This window comes from Pogonomyrmex barbatus, unplaced genomic scaffold (genome assembly GCF_055798465.1).
Source record: "Pogonomyrmex barbatus isolate J1 unplaced genomic scaffold, ASM5579846v1 scaffold3, whole genome shotgun sequence".
NCBI classification, from domain to species: Eukaryota; Metazoa; Arthropoda; class Insecta; order Hymenoptera; family Formicidae; genus Pogonomyrmex; species Pogonomyrmex barbatus.
This window is the reverse complement of record NW_028297127.1, coordinates 13,786,004-13,808,267: the sequence shown is the minus strand read 5'-3', so window position 1 is coordinate 13,808,267 and position 22,264 is coordinate 13,786,004. Positions and strand designations below refer to the sequence as shown.

General features: G+C 25.9%; 2 protein-coding genes and 2 pseudogenes across 6 annotated transcripts; 3 read left to right on the top strand and 1 right to left on the bottom strand.

Annotated features, from left to right (window-relative positions):
* The first annotated feature begins 624 nt into the window (after positions 1–624).
* LOC105424596 (uncharacterized) lies at positions 625–4,060 on the top strand (annotated as a pseudogene).
* Positions 4,061–6,647: 2,587 nt separating this feature from the next.
* LOC105424597 (odorant receptor 10-like) lies at positions 6,648–9,892 on the top strand (annotated as a pseudogene).
* Positions 9,893–11,522: 1,630 nt separating this feature from the next.
* Positions 11,523–17,390, bottom strand: LOC105424487 (chymotrypsin-2-like; the record flags this gene model as incomplete). Its single annotated transcript, XM_089079062.1, has 6 exons — positions 11,523–12,299; positions 14,134–14,232; positions 14,778–15,029; positions 15,349–15,662; positions 15,975–16,015; positions 17,362–17,390. Coding segments are annotated over 6 exons (837 nt in total), but the record flags the coding sequence as incomplete, so codon positions are not given.
* Positions 17,391–17,766: 376 nt separating this feature from the next.
* LOC105424488 (uncharacterized) lies at positions 17,767–20,613 on the top strand. Of its 5 annotated transcripts, none has more exons than XM_089079046.1 (4): positions 17,767–18,112; positions 18,374–18,508; positions 18,591–18,743; positions 18,919–20,613. In XM_089079046.1, exons 2-4 carry the CDS (start codon positions 18,446–18,448, stop codon positions 20,437–20,439), a joined length of 1,737 nt encoding a protein of 578 aa, XP_088935172.1. In that variant the 5' UTR covers positions 17,767–18,112; positions 18,374–18,445; the 3' UTR covers positions 20,440–20,613. The 5 variants fall into 5 exon arrangements, with proteins under 5 accessions (XP_088935172.1, XP_011633047.1, XP_011633043.2 ...); XM_011634745.3 differs by having other exon boundaries at positions 17,768–18,112; positions 18,431–18,508; XM_011634741.3 differs by having other exon boundaries at positions 17,768–18,112; positions 18,431–18,536.
* Positions 20,614–22,264: the final 1,651 nt, after the last annotated feature.

Genomic DNA, 22,264 nt, shown 5'->3' with positions numbered 1-22,264 from the left:
TATAATAACAGTAATGTGTGTGTGTGTGTGTGTGTGTGTGTGTGTGTGTGTGTGTGTGTGTGTGTGTGTGTGTGTGTGTGTGTCTAAAAAATAGTAAAAAAGAAATTAAATGCGCAAAAATTCGATAAACTTTCTTTAGTTAAGATATACAGATATATGAATAAATAAATTATAAAAGTCTTTTATTTATACTATATATTAATACTATAATATCTATTTATAAAATTAAATAATATTAATATATAAGACACTGTAGCCGTTTAACCTGCCGTGAATTACATGGAATTCTGGTTTTAAAGAATTTGCGAATGACCTGGTTGACATATTTAACTGATCATTGTGTTTTATGAGTTTTCCGCTGTAAAATAAATTAAAACAAAAAAATCCGAAAAATTCTACAAAATAAAATGATATTATTAAAACTTGAATTTTTAGAAGCATTTTTAAATTATTAATAGAATAATTTTCTTTTTTTCAGCAATTTCGACATCTTACATTTTTCAAAAGTTAAATATTGCAAAGAGATGTAATGATGAGCTTACTTAATAATGCAATGCAAAAACGATAAATTGGGCTTATCACTGAACTTTATGTGCAACGTTCTTATTGTCGACGCAAAATGTCATGGAGTGTATACTCCCTGAAGATATCGAGGATATAAGTACAACTTTGTGAATTGCGCATGCTTCAATGTTATTTAAAACATAGAGAAGGGATACGGAGAAAAAAACAATATTAAAGTTCTACACTTTATTAGCGCAGAAACTTTTGCGACAACAGTTTTTGTGATAATGATGACGTGGCAACTGTAATGTCGTATACACCATATACATCTTCATAAATTTTGAATGTATGAAAGTCAGGGATGGCGCATACTGTTTTTACTTGCGAAGAAAAAACTTAATAAAATCTTAGATGACTTATAATCAAGAAATATTGAATGAGAAATATTTACTATAAATATTTCATAATTATTACATTCTCAAAAAATAATATTATTAAAGATTCTAAAATATTACTATACAAAAAACTGGAAGGAATATTTCTTATTAATTGATCTAATTTATCACGTATTATATTTTTCATATTAATTCATATCATATTAAGTCGTATCATTGATGAGCTATCAATTTGAGCGACTTAATATTGTAATGATATAAATAAAGATATAGTTTATAGCTACGGCCCTACATGTCACTTCTTTTTTTTCCATCTCTTTTCCATTTTTCTATGAGATCGTTGCACCTGACAATTACAACAATCGTGTAGACATTCGATTTTCTACACTTTATAAAGCGCCTATAGAGTTTACGAACCTTAATCGAAGTGACGTACAATAGTTGACTCTCCGAAGTCTATAGGATATACTTCACGCACGGAAGAGAATAAAAACATTCATTTTTATGTATACTTCCGAGCATGTATATCACCGAAGTAATGGCATATGCAGGTGTGATTATGATTATCATTTTTAATATACATAATATATTTAAACCATGATGGAACGCGATTAAAATGATTGTTTATCATTTATTAAAAATATTATAAATAAAAATAAAATTTATAATTATATTGTTATCTTCCACATTTAACTTAAATTAACTTCTTATGTTGTTGACAAGATTCTTATACAAATGATTATTAAATGCCACACTTCGTAACAATTTTTTAATCTTTCTGCATAATAAAATATAAATAAAATTGAAAAATAAATTATTATCACATCGTTTAGACGCATAATATCTGCCTAGGTAGATTTTGAATGGGCAACTAAGCTGAATCGCCTTACATTAAATATTGTCGGTATATGGCCAAATATTTACAAAAATACCTCTGATAAATTTTTATCAGATTTGCGCGCGACATTCTCATTACTTGTGATTATTTTCGTTGGAATAATTCCCGCAATGCATTCGCTGGTGAGAACTTGGGGTGACATGATCGCAATAATTGACAATTTGCAATTTTCTTTACCACTAATGATAACGATAATGAAACTAGTGATTGTACGGTGGAAGAAACCAGGTAATAAATTTAGTTTAAATAAATTAATAAGTAATATTAATTTCAATAAAACAAATTTAATATAAAATTTTTAATATAATATACAATTTCAAAAAATGAATTTATTAATTGGGAATGATTTAATTTGTTTGATGTAAATTGTTTTTAATGACTTCTCACCAAAATATTTCTGTATTTTTAATCATGTTGCATAAATAATACGTAAAAATTTGATAACTATTTTTATAAACATTAATAATAAAAAATAAATTTTCTGGCAATAATGCTGATTCATTGTTTTTATAAAAAATTATTTCTATGATATTTATAAGACTTTTGAAATTACGATAAACCAAATTTGTTATTATTGATAATTCTTTTCCAAGAAAATTTGAGTATTTAAAGTAAAAATTACGAATTATAAAATTAATTCCGCTTTAATTTTATACACATGCTGATTTTTAAACAGAATTTTATTTTATTCAAAGATCTTATATTGGCCTTAAACATGATTGCCGATGATTGGTTAAAAATTAAAACCGACAAAGAGCTACATATTATGATAAAACATGCGCAGAATGCACGTGCCATTATTATATTCGGATATGTCCTTATGATTTTAGCAGTCAGTTTACTTGTATTTTTACCTTGCTTTGGAACATCATTAAGATACATGACAAATATTACTGATCCAATTAAAATTTTGCCTTTGCAAACCTATTATTTCTATGATAAAAATCAGAGTCCGTATTACGAGCTTACATTCGCTGCGCAAGTCGTTCTGCTCATTATGGCTTCTATATCTTATACTGGCATAGATAATTTACTCGGATTACTGGTATTTCATTTATGTGGTCAAATGGAAAATCTTAAAGAACAATTGATTAATATAAAACGATTTGAAACCTTCAACAACGGTTTGGCTTTCATTGTCAAGGATCATATACGACTAATTAAGTTTCGTGTTAACATATCCTTACGCTCATTATGAAATTAAATTACTCTTTTCAACATATTTTTAATTTTTCAATATATTTAACTTTTTAATTCAATTTGTCAATATATTTTTATATATTTCAAATATTTATAAAATTTAAAGAATTGTTAACATTTCTTTTTAGGTATTTTAAAATCGTCGAAAATACATTCACTCTATTATTACTCGGTCTGTTACTTTATTTTGGTATTCTATTTTGTTTATATGGATTTTTAACTATCGCAGTGAGTTATTAAAAAGATTAGAAAGAATCTTTTTATACTTCAAATTATATGATAATAGATTAGCATATAAAATTGTTAATCTGGCGATAAAATTTTTCAAAATTGCAAATATAAAATATCTCAGCTTTCTAATCTTCTTAAAATTTTTATTAATTATTAAAAATGAAGTAATATTTACACACTTACACATTTTGCATTAAATATAAACTAATATATATATATACATTATTATATTATATAATAATAATATTAATATATGTATATTAATATATTATTATTACATTAATTTATTATTATAAATAGTACATTGATATTTTTTAATAAAAATCAATAAAAATTTTTTTCTTATTTAAGGTAATATGAAAGATATTTTATAATAGATAAGAATTTTTTATATTTAAGATAATCACATCATCAATTGTGCTTATATTGCTTTATTGATTATTTAGATACTTACAGAAGGAAGAGAAATGTCAATAATGCGTTTAATATATTTAATATCAGCAGCGTTAAACGTTTGCGGCCACATGTGTCTCTATTGTATAGTAGGTGAAATTCTAGTAACACAAGTAAGTATTATTATATAAAAAACATATAATAAAAAACAATGATAATTATATATTATTTACATTAGTGTGAAGGAATATATCGTGCAGTATATGATTACGAATGGTATACGTTAGAACCGGAAGAAGCGAGAACTTTAATCGTAATAATGATTCGTGCCAATAAACCTCTATATATTACAGCAGGAAAAATGTTCCCTATGACACTATCTATGTTTTGCAATGTAAGTTATTTATTTATTTACTTAAAATATATGCATGTGCAATAATATTAACTAATCAATATATTATTAGCAACTAATAATATTGTTTATACTTTTATATATAAAATTATAAATTATATATATATATATATATATATATATATATATATATAATGTGTAGAATATGTGTATAAATATAAATATGTACAATATGTGTGTATAATGTGTATATGTTTGTATAATATAATATGTATGCGTGTATTGTTTAAACAATTTTATATACAAGTCAATATATTGTTAATATTCTCTTCTAACATGTAACAAAATATGTATTTTATATGTTAATTAAATTAAAAATAATACAACGCTTTTATAGAGGTTTATAATTAATATTTATAACAATGTTGCGTAAAAACTAAATTGTAAAAGTGCAAAAAAATTGCGATGTCAAAATATTATGAAATGTCAAATATTATGAAATAATAACAAGAATGACATTTATACAAGAATGACAAGAAGAACATTTATATATCATAATTATAAATTTGTGCGCAAAGTAATTATACGTTAAAATGTTGATAAAAATATTTAAAACATACTAACAGATATATTGACAGATATATACATATTTTTGTTTTTTTAATAACATCATTTTTATATTATTATAATTTGTTAATATATTATTTTTTAATTTTATTTTATAATATAAATTTTATAAATTTCAGATAATAAAAACATCAGGCGGTTATGTATCGGTTCTACTTGCCAGGCAAACTTGAGAAAAATTATTTCCGAAGCATCTACACGTTTCATATACATATTTTGTAGTCTATATTATAAATGTTGTTTCTATAAATATTATATTTTATATTATATATTATATATATATATATATATAAAATAAAGCATATATATATTCAAAAAAAGAAATACATATATTAATTTAATAAAATACTTTTGAAATAAATAAAAATAATAGTGTAATTGTAATATTATGTTAATGCAAAAAGTTAAGATATACAATTTTATTTTTATAGTTAATTAAACTTAATATAATTTTTTAAATTAAAAACGCTATAGAAATTTTTAACATGAATCGTGTATATATGAATACGTGCTGATATTGCATGACAGTTTATGTTTCTTATGTTAATGATAATATTTCTGTGGTTATAAAAAAGAAAAACAACTCGCAATCAACCTGTCAATTATTTATGTTAGATTTGACAGCAGTAACCTAAAAATATAAGGTAAAACTTATAGGACTTATTTCTTGCGCAAATTATACATGACGTGTAATGATGTGCGCTTTAAGTCTTACCCATTAATTCTGTTAATACTTTGATACCATGCATCAAAATTCATGAATTTCATATATATAGCCTTCCAACTTGCCAAAAACGTACATTAAAATTTTCACTTACCATTACTATATACATAAATTATGGAAACATACATAGTAACTATTAACATTATTTTACATTACATAGAACTATTAACATTTAACACTACATAGAACTTTAACACTACAACTTAGAACTATCAACATTATTTTCTTTTAAACACTTTATTTCACAAATGACAAATTATAACATTATTAATCTGTAAAATTATAAAATGTATGTTACAAAATTATTTGTATAATAACAATCATCGCACTTCTTTTAAAATGCTAAAAAAGGTCAACCATATATAACGTTAACTATAAACACAAGTGTTGAAAGATATTAAAAGCCGAGTAACTGTATTGCTCACGTCCGAGCGCGACACGAAACACCCATCATCACCATGCTACTACAGGATACTGCCGCAACAATAAATATTATGCGCATGAGTGGACGAACGGTCCCGATGATGGTGGTGGTGGTAATGGTGGTGGTGGTGGTGGTAGTGGTGGGGATAGTGGTGGATCGTAACATTAGAAGGCACCCCCAGAATGCGCATGTCTCATCGTTATTTGAATAGAGAGAAGGGATGATATAAGAGAGGAAAATGTTAAAATTCTAAATACCACTACTCTAGCGAAAACTTTACTGCAACTATTGACGATCGTTATATCGTTCAGATAAATTGTAAAACTTGAGATAGATATAGAGAACAGGGACGGACAGCGCTGATTTTTAGAAATAAGAACAAATCGAAAACCTCAAAAGATTATGTTCGAGATAAATTGATAATAAAATAATTTCCAAAAAATTTAAAAAAAAATAAAAATTCGGAAAATATTGTTATAACACAAGATAATATATCTGATAATATTTCTTAATTTATTACACGACTTTAATTAAATTTACTCTTCGTTATAATAATAAACCGTATAGTTAACAAACTTATATCTTTTTTAATAATTATTATTAAATTTGCAACATATAATATAAATGTAACATTTATTATAGCTGCGACCCTATCATATCTAATTATTCATTTAGTTCTTTTCCATTTCCTTTTTCTTTTTTGCTTTATTATGAAACTGTAGCACCTGACAATTATATATTAGTCGTTGGTGTGTAAATCGATGTTTGTAACATTCACGTTATTCTATACCCAAGAACATCTACAAAGCGTGCAAAATTATATGCGAAAAAAATTCCCATTCCTAAGAGTCTATAGGATATATTCTTCTGCGGAAGAGTAAAACTTTATTAGTCTCAACATGGATATCATCGAGTCCAATAAATATGCAGGTACATGCGATAATTATATTAATGACACTATAACATGTCCGAATAACATATCGTTGTAATATTGAAATTATTAGAGTATATATATTCTTTACGTTCTTTTAATATAATAAATAATTCATTTTCAATATTCAAACTATCCAATGTCATAACTTATATTATGTTAAAATACAATTAAAATATTAAATCAGTTTTCTAGAATATTAAGAATATTAAGAAAAGTTTGTTAAAAAAACTGAAATATAAAATCAATAAAAATATAAATATTTCTTTTTTTTAATAAAAAAAAATGTAAAATTTATAATAGTTATTAAAATAATTTTATCATTATTTTGGCTATTAAATAATTAACTGTTTATTTAATAAATTTAATAAATTTTATAAATAATTATAATAGTGATTAAGAAGTTCCATAACAATTATCACAAGCTAAATTTACTACAAGTTAAAAATTTAGTTAAATTCAATTTCTGAAATATTAAAGAAAACCCGATTGATACTATGAATGAGTTGACTATGTTAGATTTTGAGATACTTATCATAAGAAAAAACGTTAAATAATATTTTTATGACATAAATATAATAATTAGTCGTTTATATCATTTTTACATCAAATGTATGCCAACGTTTATACCAATGTTTATACCGACTTATCCCCGGTCTTCTCTATATTTAAATTCACAATGCGCCATGCATTTTACTATCAATCAAAAATTAAATTATTTGTCTAGATAGATTTCGAATGGGCCACTCACTTGAATCGCCTCATACTGAATTATATTGGAATTTGGCCGAGTATGCACAAAAATACCTATGATAAATTTTTATCAAACTTGCGTGCAATGTTTACTTTTATCGTTCTCCTTTTTATTGGTATAATTCCTGCGATACATTCGCTAATGAGAATTTGGGGTGACATGATGTTAATAATAGACAATCTGCAATATACTTTACCGATGATAATGGCAATGTTGAAACTTGTCATTGTATGGTGGAGAAAAAGAGGTAGGATACATAACGTGTGTATGTTAAATGTGTATGTTATATGTATACAAAATTAATTATTATTAAAACTCTTCTTTTAAATTCAAACTGTAAATTATCACAATAATATAGTAATAGTTCAGATTTTGCCTTTAAAATCATGCATAATATTTTCTTTAAAAGAACATTATGCACATTAAAATTTAAATTTTAAGAAAAAGAACATTATGAAAAACTCTTCATATTTAGATATATTAAATTAATTCTATACTCTGTCTCTTGTATTTTTACTTTTATTTTTATATACTGTCCAATAAAACAATCCTTCATTTTAAAGATCTTGCAGTAATTATAAATATGATTGCTGAGGATTGGATAAAAAGCAAGACTGATAAAGAATGACATATCATGATAAAGCACGCCCAGAATGCTCGAATCCTCACAATGATCGGATATGGTTTTATGATTTTATCAATAGCTTTAATCATAATTCTACCTTTGTTTGGAAAGTCTGTGAGATACTTGACAAATATCACCGATCCAATTAAGATCTTACCTTTACAAACGTATTACATATATGACAAAGATAAAAGTCCATATTTCGAATTCACATTTGTTGCACAGATTTTTCTGATCTTAATGTGTTTTGCGTCTTATAGCGGCGTGGATACTTTATTCGGATTATTAGTATTTCATTTATGCGGGCAAATGGAAAATCTTAAAGAAAAATTGATTAATATAGAACAATTTAAAAACTATAACAAAGGTTTGGCCTTTATCGTGAAGGATCACATACGACTAATCAAGTAATAATTTTAATATTTTTAACATTAAAAATGATTAAATTTGATTTCTAAACAACTAAGCATTTTCTTAAAGTAAAGTTATTATTTTAAAAATTTATAATGTAAAATTTCTTATACAAGATATCTTGTACGGTTGTATACAATTATAAAATCAAAGTTTTTAATAAATATAAGTATTTTAAAATATAATATTTACTAATGACATTCTTTTCTTTTCTGAAATTTTTTTTTTAGATGTTTTGATATTATTGAAAATACGTTTACTCTATTATTACTTGGGCTACTAATCTATTTCGGCATTTTATTCTGTTTATACGGATTTTTAATCCTTGCAGTAAGTTTTAAAAAAAAATTCTATAATTTTATTCTTATATAAAATAAAGATTGAAAATAAAATTATTGAATAATATTTCTTTCAGTCAATCATATATCAAAATAAACATAAAACTATTATATAAAATAAAATTATAATAAAATAAATTCAATGAAATACACTAAAGTTATCTTTTTTGCAAAAATATAATTAATGTATAAATGTATTTTGATGTATAAATGTACTTTTGTGCAATATTGCTTAATTAATTGTTTAGATACTCACAGAAGGAAAAAAGATGTCACTGATGCGTTTTTTATATCTTGTATCTGTTGCGATGAACATTTGTTGTCATATGTGTCTATTTTGCGCGGTAGGTGAGATTCTGGTAGCACAAGTAAGTATAAATATATTAAAAATATAAGAAAAATTTTATATTTGAAAGAATTTCATAAATTGTTTCATTTAATTGTTATTTGAATAAAGTGTGAAAATATATATCATGCAACGTATGAACACAAATGGTATAAATTGGAGCCAAAAGAGATGAAAAACTTACTTTTAATAATGATTCGAACTAACAAACCTTTTCATATTACGGCTGGGAAGATATTCCCTATGACAATGTCAATGTTTTGTAATGTAAGCAATAATTATCATATTAATTATTTAACCTTTATTAATCGTCTCCTAATAAAAAATTAATATTAGTAAATTATAAAATTAATATCACTAATATTATTAAAAATTTTTCATTATAAAAAAAGTAATTAAATTATTATAATTAAAAAATGAAGAAAAATTTTTAATAAATTGTAGGGGTGTAATTTTATATATATATATATTGTTACAATAATAACTTATTACGCCGTTACATTTATATATTATGTAAAATATTTATTTATTTATATGTATTTGATCATTATAGTTGATAAAGACATCAGCCGGTTATATATCGGTTCTATTAACCATGCAAGGTTAAAAAGTTAATTTTCATATTTATATCTAATTCAAAGATCAAAGAAAAACATAAGAAGAAATGCAGTTATTTTTAAATATACATTTAATATATATATATAATATTATTATAATAATATTATTGTATGTGTGAGAATTAATTGCCTTCTTATTGTAAAAAAAAGTATTTAACTGAACACCAATAAAAATTACAATATTCACTGATAAAAAATTTATGATATTTGTCCACTTCAAAGATTATATATTTCTATTTATATAAAATTAGATAAAAATAAAAATAGATATAATAAAAATAGTAAATATATATTTAATAACACTGATTAACAAAAAAAGATTTTTTTAACTAAAATTAAACTATAATCATTTTCCGCAGTTTTTAAACACTGAAGACAAATTTGGTTTCCAAATTGCTATATCACAGTTTCAAGAAATTTACAGTTAAAGCAAAAAAGGACTATTTTCACATATTTTATCATATTATAACAATTATATAAAATTATATAAATAATGGAAAAATTTGTAATCATAATTAAATATGTTGTTAGCCTCATTGTTAGCCTACTTTTTGTACAGATGATGATTATTGAGATATTCATAATTAAATATAGAATCCCCTATGGGGATTCCCCTATGGGGATTCTATATTTAATTATGAATATCTTAATAATCATCAAAGAGCTTTCAATTATATTTATTTAAACTTAAAAATCCTTTACATTGCTGAATGCGAATCTAATATTGTAAAAATAACAAATTCAAATGGTGAATTATATATGGTGGATATCAAATTTAAAAAAATGTCTGAATTTATCCATCCGGAAAGCTTTGATAAATCGTCAATAATTTAATTTACAGTTTTTCTGCAAGAGACCTCATATTCAATCATGAATATCTAATTAACTATAGTCGACACAAAAAATTTCTTTTTAGATTAAAAATCTTAATATATTTAATTTTGAATGCAATAAAATTTTTCTCGCATAGTTATATAATAATTTTATCATAGTGATAAAATACATATGATAAAATTTATATGATAAAATACATATATTTAAAATATATGTATTTATAAAATGCAATAATATGATAAAAATAGCCTTTTTTGCAACAGCAAATTTATTAAAATTATTATATAATGGAACAATTTCAAAATCGAATATATATTCAATGTCCAAAAAAAAACATGACTAGGTTCATTCTGATATTTTTTTTCTTTTTTTTAATTGAACTGTGTAATTCTTAGATCTATATAATATATATAAAATCCTATTGTAAAGTATATTTCTTTAATCAACTTCATTTTATCTTTTAATTATGTCCAGATTTTTTAATATTATAATATCAATGTTAAATAGTGAAACAATCACATTTAATTTTATTTGCTCCGTGTTAAATTATTAAAGTGTAATAATGCAAAAACTTGAAATTTGAATAAATCTTTTTAGAAATTAGTTTAAATATAATATTTTATTGAATTTCTGAAAATTAAACCTTAAAATTTCACTCCATTCCTATTTATACATTTCTATTTATATATTTGTATTTATATTTAAGTATCAAGAAATATTTATGATAAAATAAAATTATCAAAATAAAATAAATTATTAAACTATCATATAAAATGCATATTGTGTGTTATACAAATAAGAAAATAAAATACAAAAGAATGCTAAATTAAATTAAAATAAAAGTAATTATAAAAATTTTTTTTAATAATTATAATTAATGTTAAAAAAATAAAACATAAGCAAAATTGATAGTCAATGTTATTGATAGAGTGCAATGGTTTTATGTTTCGATCTATTTCGATATGTTGCAAATATCAATTTGATTTTTTTTCCATTATTTCTGAATATATATACTAAAATATTATAACTAAAATTCTATAGATAAAGTATTAATAAATAAGATATTATAATATTATAAATGTTATATTTACATTGAGATAAAATAATTGATATGTAATGATATAATATTATAAATTACATTTAAATCAATATTCATAGTCAGTTTCTATCTGTTATCTAATTTATTATTTATCAAATAATTTATCCTATTTATGTATCCAATAATATATACATATATACAGATACAAGCATATATATATATACAGGATGTCCCAAAACTCCCGCATTTGGAGTACACTACGTGATTTTTTATGCTAAAAGAAACAACTTTTTCCCTTAGCAAAATTGTGTGCAACAAGTAGTTTTTACAATGGATCAGATTAAGGCTGCGTTCGGGGAGTTCGCTATTAGCATTATTACATCATTTCATCTTTAGTGCTCATTATAAATTAGTAAATTAAGGATAGAATGATGCGATAGTTCTAATAGCGCGCTCCCCGAACTCAGCCCAAAAGTGACGAATGAGCGAATGTGAGTAGCGCTCAGGCCTGGCGCGTTCCTCAGGCGCGGTCTGGTACTTAATCTTTGATGACTTCACGTACTGTATTGTTTAGAATATAAGTTAACAAAATAAGTATTGTTTTCAACTTTTACGTAACGACTCAATAAAAGAATTGTCTGATTTCGTAGCATTATCTGAAAATAAAAATATACATTATACATATTCGGTAACTGTAATATATTATATTTACAAGTGCTTGATTATTATAAATGCATTCGAGGAGCTCGCTATTAGTGCTATCATTGTTCATGAATTCAGAATTAACGTTACTTATTGATAGTACGATAGCATATTCTCCGAATATATTATTATGTAATATTGCAATGTATTTATATATATATAGAAGGATAGCTTCACATTTTTAATCGAATCTTATTGAAGTTGGGACTCAATAATAAATTCTTTATATCAATTAAAATTGTAAAATAAAGATTATATAAGTTTCTACAAAGTTCATTAATATTATAGTTATTAATTTAAATTCTAAAATAACTATAACTGTAACTGTAAACAACTATTAAAAGATGATAGTTACCATGCGGTAATATCTTAATACTATCGCAAATACTATCTTTATATATGTATTTTGGCAACTTATGTCATCCCGAAAGAAAGAAATTTTATATTCCTACTATTCTATATTTTGATACATATGATTTGTGTGTGCTTCTCTGTGTTGTAAACGTTAGACTAAATATATATCTAGAGATATAAACATCTATTCTTAATCACTCTTATCTTGAATATCATGTGTAATATTATTCTGATAGATCATGTCCCTATTTTTATAAATTCTCAATTTTGATACATAGTATACATTATATACAAATAAAAATTTAAAGAGAAAATATATTTTTTTTAATAGACGAATAAAATGAAATACAATAAGAAGTAATTTTATTAGAAAAATAATAAAAGATGTTATGAAAACTGTCTAGTCTAATTCTAATTTTAATGTTCTCTACAGAATTATATCATATAACTAAAAGATTATACATTCGCAATTTTATTGAAATTAATATTATTTAATTTAACAATAAATTCTTCACATGTAAGATTGAAAAATAATAATATAATTTATATGATTTATTTATAACAAAATTCTTAAGAATGAGTTGTTCCACTTTTTGATATATCTTCGCTTTTGATATATATATGTCTCACTCTTTCGTGTTCTCTCTTTTCCTTATTCACAATTTTATCATTAGATAAATTTATTAATAAGAAAGTGGAACAATCGGCTCATAAGAACTTTAATGCCTAAACAGTCTTAAAATGTATTAATTTAAAATATGTATTAATTAAAAATATGTATTAATTTAAAATCTCATAAAGTCTCAATATTAGACTTCTATATTATAATTTTCATAATTACTCACAATTATTGATTTTTTTAATAATTGCTATGAACTACAAAGAGTCAGCTGTCAAACAGCAAATATTCTAACTAAATCATGTACAATTAAAAAAACTTATAGAAAGAGAGAATTTTTTCTATTACATTTAGAAATAGAAAATGTTGAGACAAAATCTCTTGAGTACTTATTGTTTTATGTTTTTGTTTGTATAAAGACAGTTTGTATAAAGTTTGTATAAAAATAGTAAAGAATATTGTTTATATAATTTTGGTTAAAGAGCAAGATAAACAGATCAAGTAAAAAAATTTTAAAGTTTCATTATTATTAAATTTAAATGTCTGTTCATTCTATTTATTACTATTTTTACTCTACGAAAAAGTACATTTAAAAACGAATTAATAAATATTATTAATTAAATGAATATTAATATATTTGTGTATAATACACATATACATACATACATATACACACATATTGAAAAATCTCAGGAAAAATAAAAGATTTTCTTTTTAAATATTTATTATTTAATTTATTACAGTTTACTATTTATTATTAATTATTACTAATCATTTTGTATTATTTGTCTGATAAAATCCGTAAAATTAGTTACCCTAGTAAAAACATCAGGAAAACCAAGTGCGCACGGTTTTGTCCATGAAAATATACCTATTAATGTGCCATTATATACCAAAGGACTACCACTATCACCCTGCAAATAATATTTTCTTTTAATCTATTTTTTAATGAAAATTTAATGTTTGAATTTAAAGTACATGTAATTATGAATTTATCTTTCCATTTAAAAATTTATTTATAAAATTAATGAATTGATCAGAATGAAATGCTAAAAGATCAAATTTATGAAATTATGTATTCTTAACAAAGTTTTTTCAATGTTTAATCTAAAAAATTGCAATTTTATTTAAATTTAGCGCATTATAAATATTACTTTCTTGTAAAATTTCTATATGACAAAAATATGTATCACCATTATTTGAATTTTTCTATGTGACAAAAATAAAGAAGACAAAAAGATTTCAAAAATGTGTCAAATAAATTTCAATACAAAATTTCAATACATATCCTACATACATTAATTACATATATTCATTAATTACTGATCATTAATCACTAATTGCGCAATATGATTAATTAAATTCGATCTTATAAACATCGAATTTTTAATATTGTTTTCATGCAAGTTTTAAGACGCAACAATAGCAAATGTAACATATATTTTTTTTTAATATTTACCTTACAAGCACCGATACCTTTTCTTTCAAATGTACAAATTTGGGAACTAAGAATAATAGTGTTTTTGTAATAGGCCTGGCATGCATTATTATCAATAATTGGTACTGAAAGTTTTTGCAAGTTTCGAGATAACCAACTAAATGGATGAACACGACCCCATCCACTAATAATAGCGTATTGTCCAGGAGGTGCATCACAAACTGCCAAAGCAATTGGCGATTGAGAAGGTGAAAAGTGAATTTTTTTAGTAAGCTGAAAGTACATTAACATATTACAAATGTCACAAAATTTTGTATTAATTCTAAAAAAAAATTTATACAAGAGAAAATACAAATTACATTTTGCTAAATGTATTCTATTATATATGACACAACAATAAAGCGCATTCTATACCACTAAATAAATTTAAGCATAATAATTAAACAATACTAAAAATACAGTCAATTAAAAATTAAGAATTAATATTTAATTAATTTTTTATAAACTAAAATCAAATATAAATAAAAAATTTTAATATTTTTAATTAATATTTGATTTTAGTTTATAAAAAAAACAGATAAGCAAGTCTCACCGTGATTACAACTAAATCGGCTATCCAAGACTCTTCAGAGCCATATATATAATCAGGATGACAGGTGACATTTTTAACAATATGTATTTCGCCCTCTTTGATATTAATACTTCCAGTGCGTACACTGAGTTCTTCGAAAGGATCATCTATCAAGCCACATATACAATGCGCCGCACTCAGAATATGCTTATCGCTGATAAGTACACCACTACAAATATGTAAGTCGTAATATCTTAAGGATACCTGATAAGGAAATTCAAATTTGGTGGCGTCCTTTCCACCAACTAGGCGTCGTACACGAAGTGCTTGAGTCCCTTTTCCGGAAATAATGTACATATACATGATAAGCCGTTTTACTTTTTAATAAACAATATATGACTAATATAAAACTCTCAAAAGTAATTATTTAAAGAAGAATTACAATTCGTATTAATAAATTAAAATTAATAATATCGCGATAAATTCAATAAATTAAAATTATATCTCGCTATATAATAATTCCAAATTTTTATTAAGTCCCAACATAATTTTCAAATTAAACAAATTTTTATTATGTCTCGACACAATTTTAAACTAATCGAATATCTTCACTTACCGCAATTGATATGTAATGTTAAAATAATTACCAAATATATAACGGTAAAATTCACCATCATTATTTACAGAACTGTAAGAAAATAAAAAGATTTGCTAAGAAAGAACGTCTATGCGACTTCAAAAAGTGTATATTTTTATGATTCCTTTAATCTTAATTTATTTGATTTTTTAAAGTTTCCCTGATACAATAAATAAACTATAGAATAACATACATAATATTATATTAATATCAATGTTAATAATTCTAATCAATAGTTAATACTCTTATCTTTCTTAAAATCTTTAAGAAAAAACAAGATTATTAATAGATATCTTTAATAAATTAATCAATATTATCATTACTTTATTTATATTAAAATAGATTCTGGTTATTTAATTTTTACAATATTACTTAATATTTAAACTATACTGTATATTGTGTATTTTAATTTAATTCATTATATGCTATATATATAATAAATATGAGTAAATTATAATTATTGCAAAACATTAGATGTGAATTTACACATTTGATATCTTTTATTTACCTATTATGAAATTCTGAATTAGTCTTATAAATCGAATTATGAAATTCTGAATTAGTCTTATAAATCGATTATTATAAATCTTGCATGTTTCAACTTCATTGAAAATAACATGCTTACTCACGCTAGTAATCTAACATGTATTATATAATGATTTATATCCTGACTCATTTTAGAAACAGGAAAATTTTATTAGAAAAAAACATTCATTATCTATTTCATTCAGAATATAACTTCAAAACTACTATAAAAATACTATAAAACTACTACAAAAATAATTTTATATATATAAAATGCCATAAATAAATTTTCGAAAAATATAATTTGGATTATTTTGATCATTTTAGAAATAAATTATTTATTTAAGCAATTATTAAACGCAATAAAATGTTTGTAAACTTTATTTGATTTAAGAACTACTAATTAAGAGTAATGTATGAATAATGCAACATTCATATAGATAAAATCTTATTAGTTGGTCATTAGCATGAAAAGAAAATCGAAATCCTACTTTCATAATAACAATTTGATCTTCATTATATATATATATATATATATATATATATATATATATACATATATAAATATATAGATATAATATTATACATATATACTTTTTTATTTCAAACTTTTTTTTAAGTTGTCTAAAGCATATTTGAAACTTTATTTTTTAAATCAGATAGTCATAATGTCATAATGTAATGTCTAGAAACAGAAAATCATAACTTTTACTGATTTATTTCTCGATATGATATAAAAAAATTCCTACTATAAAATCTGAAATGAGCGTTTTTCTCCTTTTTCACGTTTTGACGTAAGTAATATTTGTCTCCGTAACTCCGCGCGTATCGCGTCTCTCTACTCACGTAAAAAAAATATTTCTTAGTCTTACCTGATGAAAATGTCAGCTTGATCTATCGTTTATCGATTAAGCGCGTCCTAAGTAAATAAAATCACGTCGAACCTTGAAAAAACACCTGTCTCTACGAGAGCACTTATTCAACTCGTGCATACCGATTGTTACGCGCGCGCATAAATGCCGAACGTGCGCAGCGCCTCGCGGTGCGTGCGTACCGTGCGTGCGCGCGCATACGCGTACGCGTATGCGTGATCGCCGCGTGACGTATCACGCACGTATACGACGCACGTCCAACGATTGTGTGTGTGTGTGTGTGTGTGTGTGTGTGTGTGTGTGTGTGTGTGTGTGTGTGTGTGTGTGTGTGTGTGTGTGTGTGTGTGTGTGTGTGTGTGTGTATCACATATATAGCTCGTCATATATGTACGACATATACGTGCGTGTGTGTGGCGCGCGCGCGCGCGCGCGTGCGTTTTGTGCAACGTTACGTTATCTACGCGTACCAACCAACGCGTAGCGCGCAGCCTCGTCAATTCTCGTCGACAGAGAGTTCGTCGATCGCGTTCGCGCGTTTCCTGCGGCCCGTAAATTCGCGATCCGCTAGCTCGACGAGTAGAACCTAGGGGGAGAACGACTCGGCAGGTAGGCCCGCGGCGAATCGGCGCGGCCCGAGGTGGCGGTCCGGTTTTCCCCATCGGCGCCGCGAACAGGTTGAAGGAGCGTCGTTCGGCCCCGCGCGCGCAACCTATATTTTTGTACTCCATGGAAGGGCCATGTAACCTATGCTGTGAGTATCGACTTGGACAATATGTCCCGCGCCTCCACCGGGGGCTCTCCCGGAACGCGGCAACAGGTTCGTAAACGATACGACAGCGTGGCCCCGGGATGGCCCCCGCGCGTCGTTCGTCACCGTGGAGCCGCGTTCCGCGCGAGGTTATGCGAGGACGTAGCTCGTGTAACCTCTGGCTGCACCCATCGTGTACAAAGCTTTTCCCTTGTCTCTCTTTGCTTGGATTTGATTTTCTTTTTTTTTTTTTACTTTCTTTAGACACCGTTGATCGCATTGTGGAATGTACGTAAGCGAATAAATTGGTTTCACTTTCAGAATGAAGTGTAGCAAATGGAAGGTTTTAAGGTGAAAGATGAACCGATGGATGCATTAGCCATAGACAGTCAGGTTATGGTAAACTTTTTGTATGAAACAGCAGCAGGTATATGGCATATCACTGGTGCTGTCCAGAGTCTAACGTAACGATTACTTTAAGGATGAGAACATTGTGAGCGTCGTGCTTAAGGAGGAACCAGGTGAAGCCAGATTTGATCCCGACTACATGGAGGATATTTGCTCTGGTACTTTTGAGAAAGGCGCTCTGTTTTTGCCTATCGAAAACAATGATGTGGATTTTTCCAATGAGATGGTAAGCACATAACGATTAATAGTTTTACAATAATTTTCTGTACAGCTTCTGCACAGTTTTGATATTAAATTGTAATGTTTATTTTGTAATTAAAAGTATAATTATTTTTATTCTTTTAGCATTATATGTTGTTATGTTACTACATCTTTCCTGAAAATTTTATAAATTCTTATAGGTAAAGTTGGAACTGGAAGGAGAATCAACCAGTCACCAAAACTGGTCACAAATAGCAAATACTAATTTATGTGACAAAGAGGATGGTGTGATGCAACGATGTTTGACTAATACAAATTTCATACAAACCCAAGATTCTGATAAGCATCATGGATTCTGCCAAAATGGACAACAACCGAAGTTTTATAAAATCCAATGCTCAATCTGCAAGAAATGGTTTCTGAACAATGATTCCATGGTGACACATCTAAGGATGCACTGTAGTGGAAATCAATGCGAGGTTTGTCAACAAAGTTTTTCTGACAATTCTAGCCTGCATGCCCATATGTTAACTCACGTTGGAATGAGTCCATTAGAATGCAACATCTGTCAAAAAAGATTTGCTTATAAATGGAGCTTAAGAAGTCACATGCAGTTGCATGTATTGGATAAACCATATGATTGCGATGCGTTGCAACAGGCTTTTATGAAGCGAGCCGGTATGAATGAGCAAATAATACAAATGGAGGATAGGCCCTTCGAATGTGATGTCTGCCATGTGACGTTTAAGGAGAAAATTAACTTGAATCGACACATGTCCAATCACACGAATGCAGACAAACTCTATAGATGCACGGTCTGTTTCGAGGCGTTTAAGGAAAAGGCAAAACTGAATATGCATTTGCCGCTGCATGCAGGGAACAAGCATTTCAAGTGTACGATGTGTCATAGATCGTTCACCCAGAAAACTGCGCTCAATAATCACATGCTGGCGCACAGTGGCGAGAAACCGCATGCCTGTAACATTTGCGAGAAAACGTACAAAAGAAAATCAGAATTGATTAGGCATACTATGGTTCACACCGGTGAAAGACCATACGAATGTAAAGAGTGCTTGATGACTTTCCGAGAGAAGGCCAAACTGAATTCTCACATGCTGGTCCATACGGGTGAGAAACCGCACGAATGTCAAATCTGTCATAAAGCATGTGCGAGGAAATCGGATTTGAACAGTCACATGTTGTTACACACCGGCGGTCAATACGATTGCAAAGTTTGCGACAAGATTTTCACCAGGAAGTCTGATCTGAATCGGCACACTCTAATACATACCGGTGAAAAACCATTTGCGTGCAATATGTGCGACATGGCGTTCCGAGAAAAGACAAGATTAAATTCGCACATGATCATACACACAGGCGATAAGCGGCATGCGTGTCACATTTGCCAGAAGACGTTCAAGGAAAAGTCGTCGTTGAGGAAACATATGTTAAGTCACACCGGTGACAGACCGTATGAATGTTACGTGTGTCATAAAGCTTTCACGCAGAAGACCACGTTGAACAGCCACATCCTGGTTCATGCTGGTGAGAGACCATTTGAATGTAGTACTTGTCAAAAAATATTCAAAGACAAAGCGGCTTTGAAAAAGCACTTGTCGGTGCACGTTAATGAAAAAACACACGAATGTCTTATTTGTATGAAAAAATTCGCCCATAAAACAGCATTGAATAGTCACTTATCCACGAATCACATATCCTAACTACACGGATCTAGTCTATTACGGCTTTCTGTTTCTTTACATTGAGCACCGTATGTTTGTAGTTGTATAGCATATCTCCATAATTACACCTGTATCTGTTTTATATGCCAATAGGTCTCATAAAGTCGTATTTTTTCCTGTGTATGGACAAATAATAAATTAATTTCTAAGTAATACTATTACATGATTTAATATTCCTACCTAAGCAATTGATAAAGCTTCTCTTGTTAAAAATATTTATAATTCGTATTGCACTATATTTAATAAATTATAATTAAATATTATCTAAGAAATAATTGTAAGAAAATATATATTTAAAATATATTTAACTAATTAATATGTTTATGTTAAAAAATTTAATAAAATAGATTAAATATATAAATGAAAACTAAAAATTTGATGAAAAAAGGTGTCTATTTAAAAAAATCTGTAGAATATGAAATAAAGGAATTATAAATATTAATAATAAAAAATTATTAATCGAAAGCTTATAATTTGATTAAACGTAGAGTACTAATTTTAACAATGTACAAAATAATTATTGTTACTTCTTTAAATCAATAAAAATAAGGACATATAAAAAATATCAAATATAAAGCAGTATATTCCATTTATTTAATTTATATATATATGAATATATATATATATATATATATATATACATATATATAATAATTATGGAATAAATTCCATATTTCTGGATGGTAGCTAGTTAAAGCTATAAGATATCTGAAACAATATTCAAATTAATTTTAAAAAACATTTTATTTTGCTAATAATATTATTATAATATTATACTACACATTAAATTATAGTATAATAATATTATACTATAATTTAATGTGAATATAATAAAAAAATTTACAATAGCTTTTTAAAATAATTTTAGATTATTGAAACATTATTTTTTTTAATTTTTCAATACATACTCATTCATATTCTGTATCCCATATATCCATTAGCTATTTCCACGACTATTATAGCGATTATTATTCCAATTTTCTCTGTAATCATTGTCTTGCCCCCATCCTCTCATGCCAGAGATATTCATTATCCATCCTAAAAATTATACATAAATAAATTTAAGATTTATAAATATGAAATTTATAAGATTCAATAATATAACAAATAACTTTAAAATTAAAAGAACAAACGCAATATAACTTATATCTATATAAATGATATTTTATTTATAAAGAAAATTTTATTTTATTTCTATGACTATAAAAGATTAAATAAACAAGTTTGGCTCAGGATACAAGTTTTGTTAACAATTTTGTTAATAAATTATATAATAAATTATATAATATTATAAAACGATTAAATAAAAGTTAATAATTGTTAATATAAATAACAATTAATAAGTTTTATTCAAAGTCTTATTCAATTGATCTCTGATCGAGGATTTTTATTATACAAATAAATATTACAACTTACCCATTTGTGCAATACACAGTTGAACTAGTAATGCTAATAAAATCAAATTTAATATGATAATCTTCAAATTTAATATGATGATTGAAATACACTGGATTCTCAACGGACATTGAAAGAAGAACGCTTGATTATATACAATTAAAATGTCTTTTTATATATTTCTCGATGAGCCATCATTATCTCTTCATCGTAAAAATATTCGGATAATAACTCGTTTGTTAATATATACTGAGTGTTTTATATGATCATTTATTTTTCGTTGGAATATTAAAAGTGAAAATTATCGCTTATATTATAGGAGATTGGATTTTATTTATATTTATTTAAGAAATTATATCATTATAGAATATATTTTTTTTAAATATATAAAAATTAACAGAAATAAAAA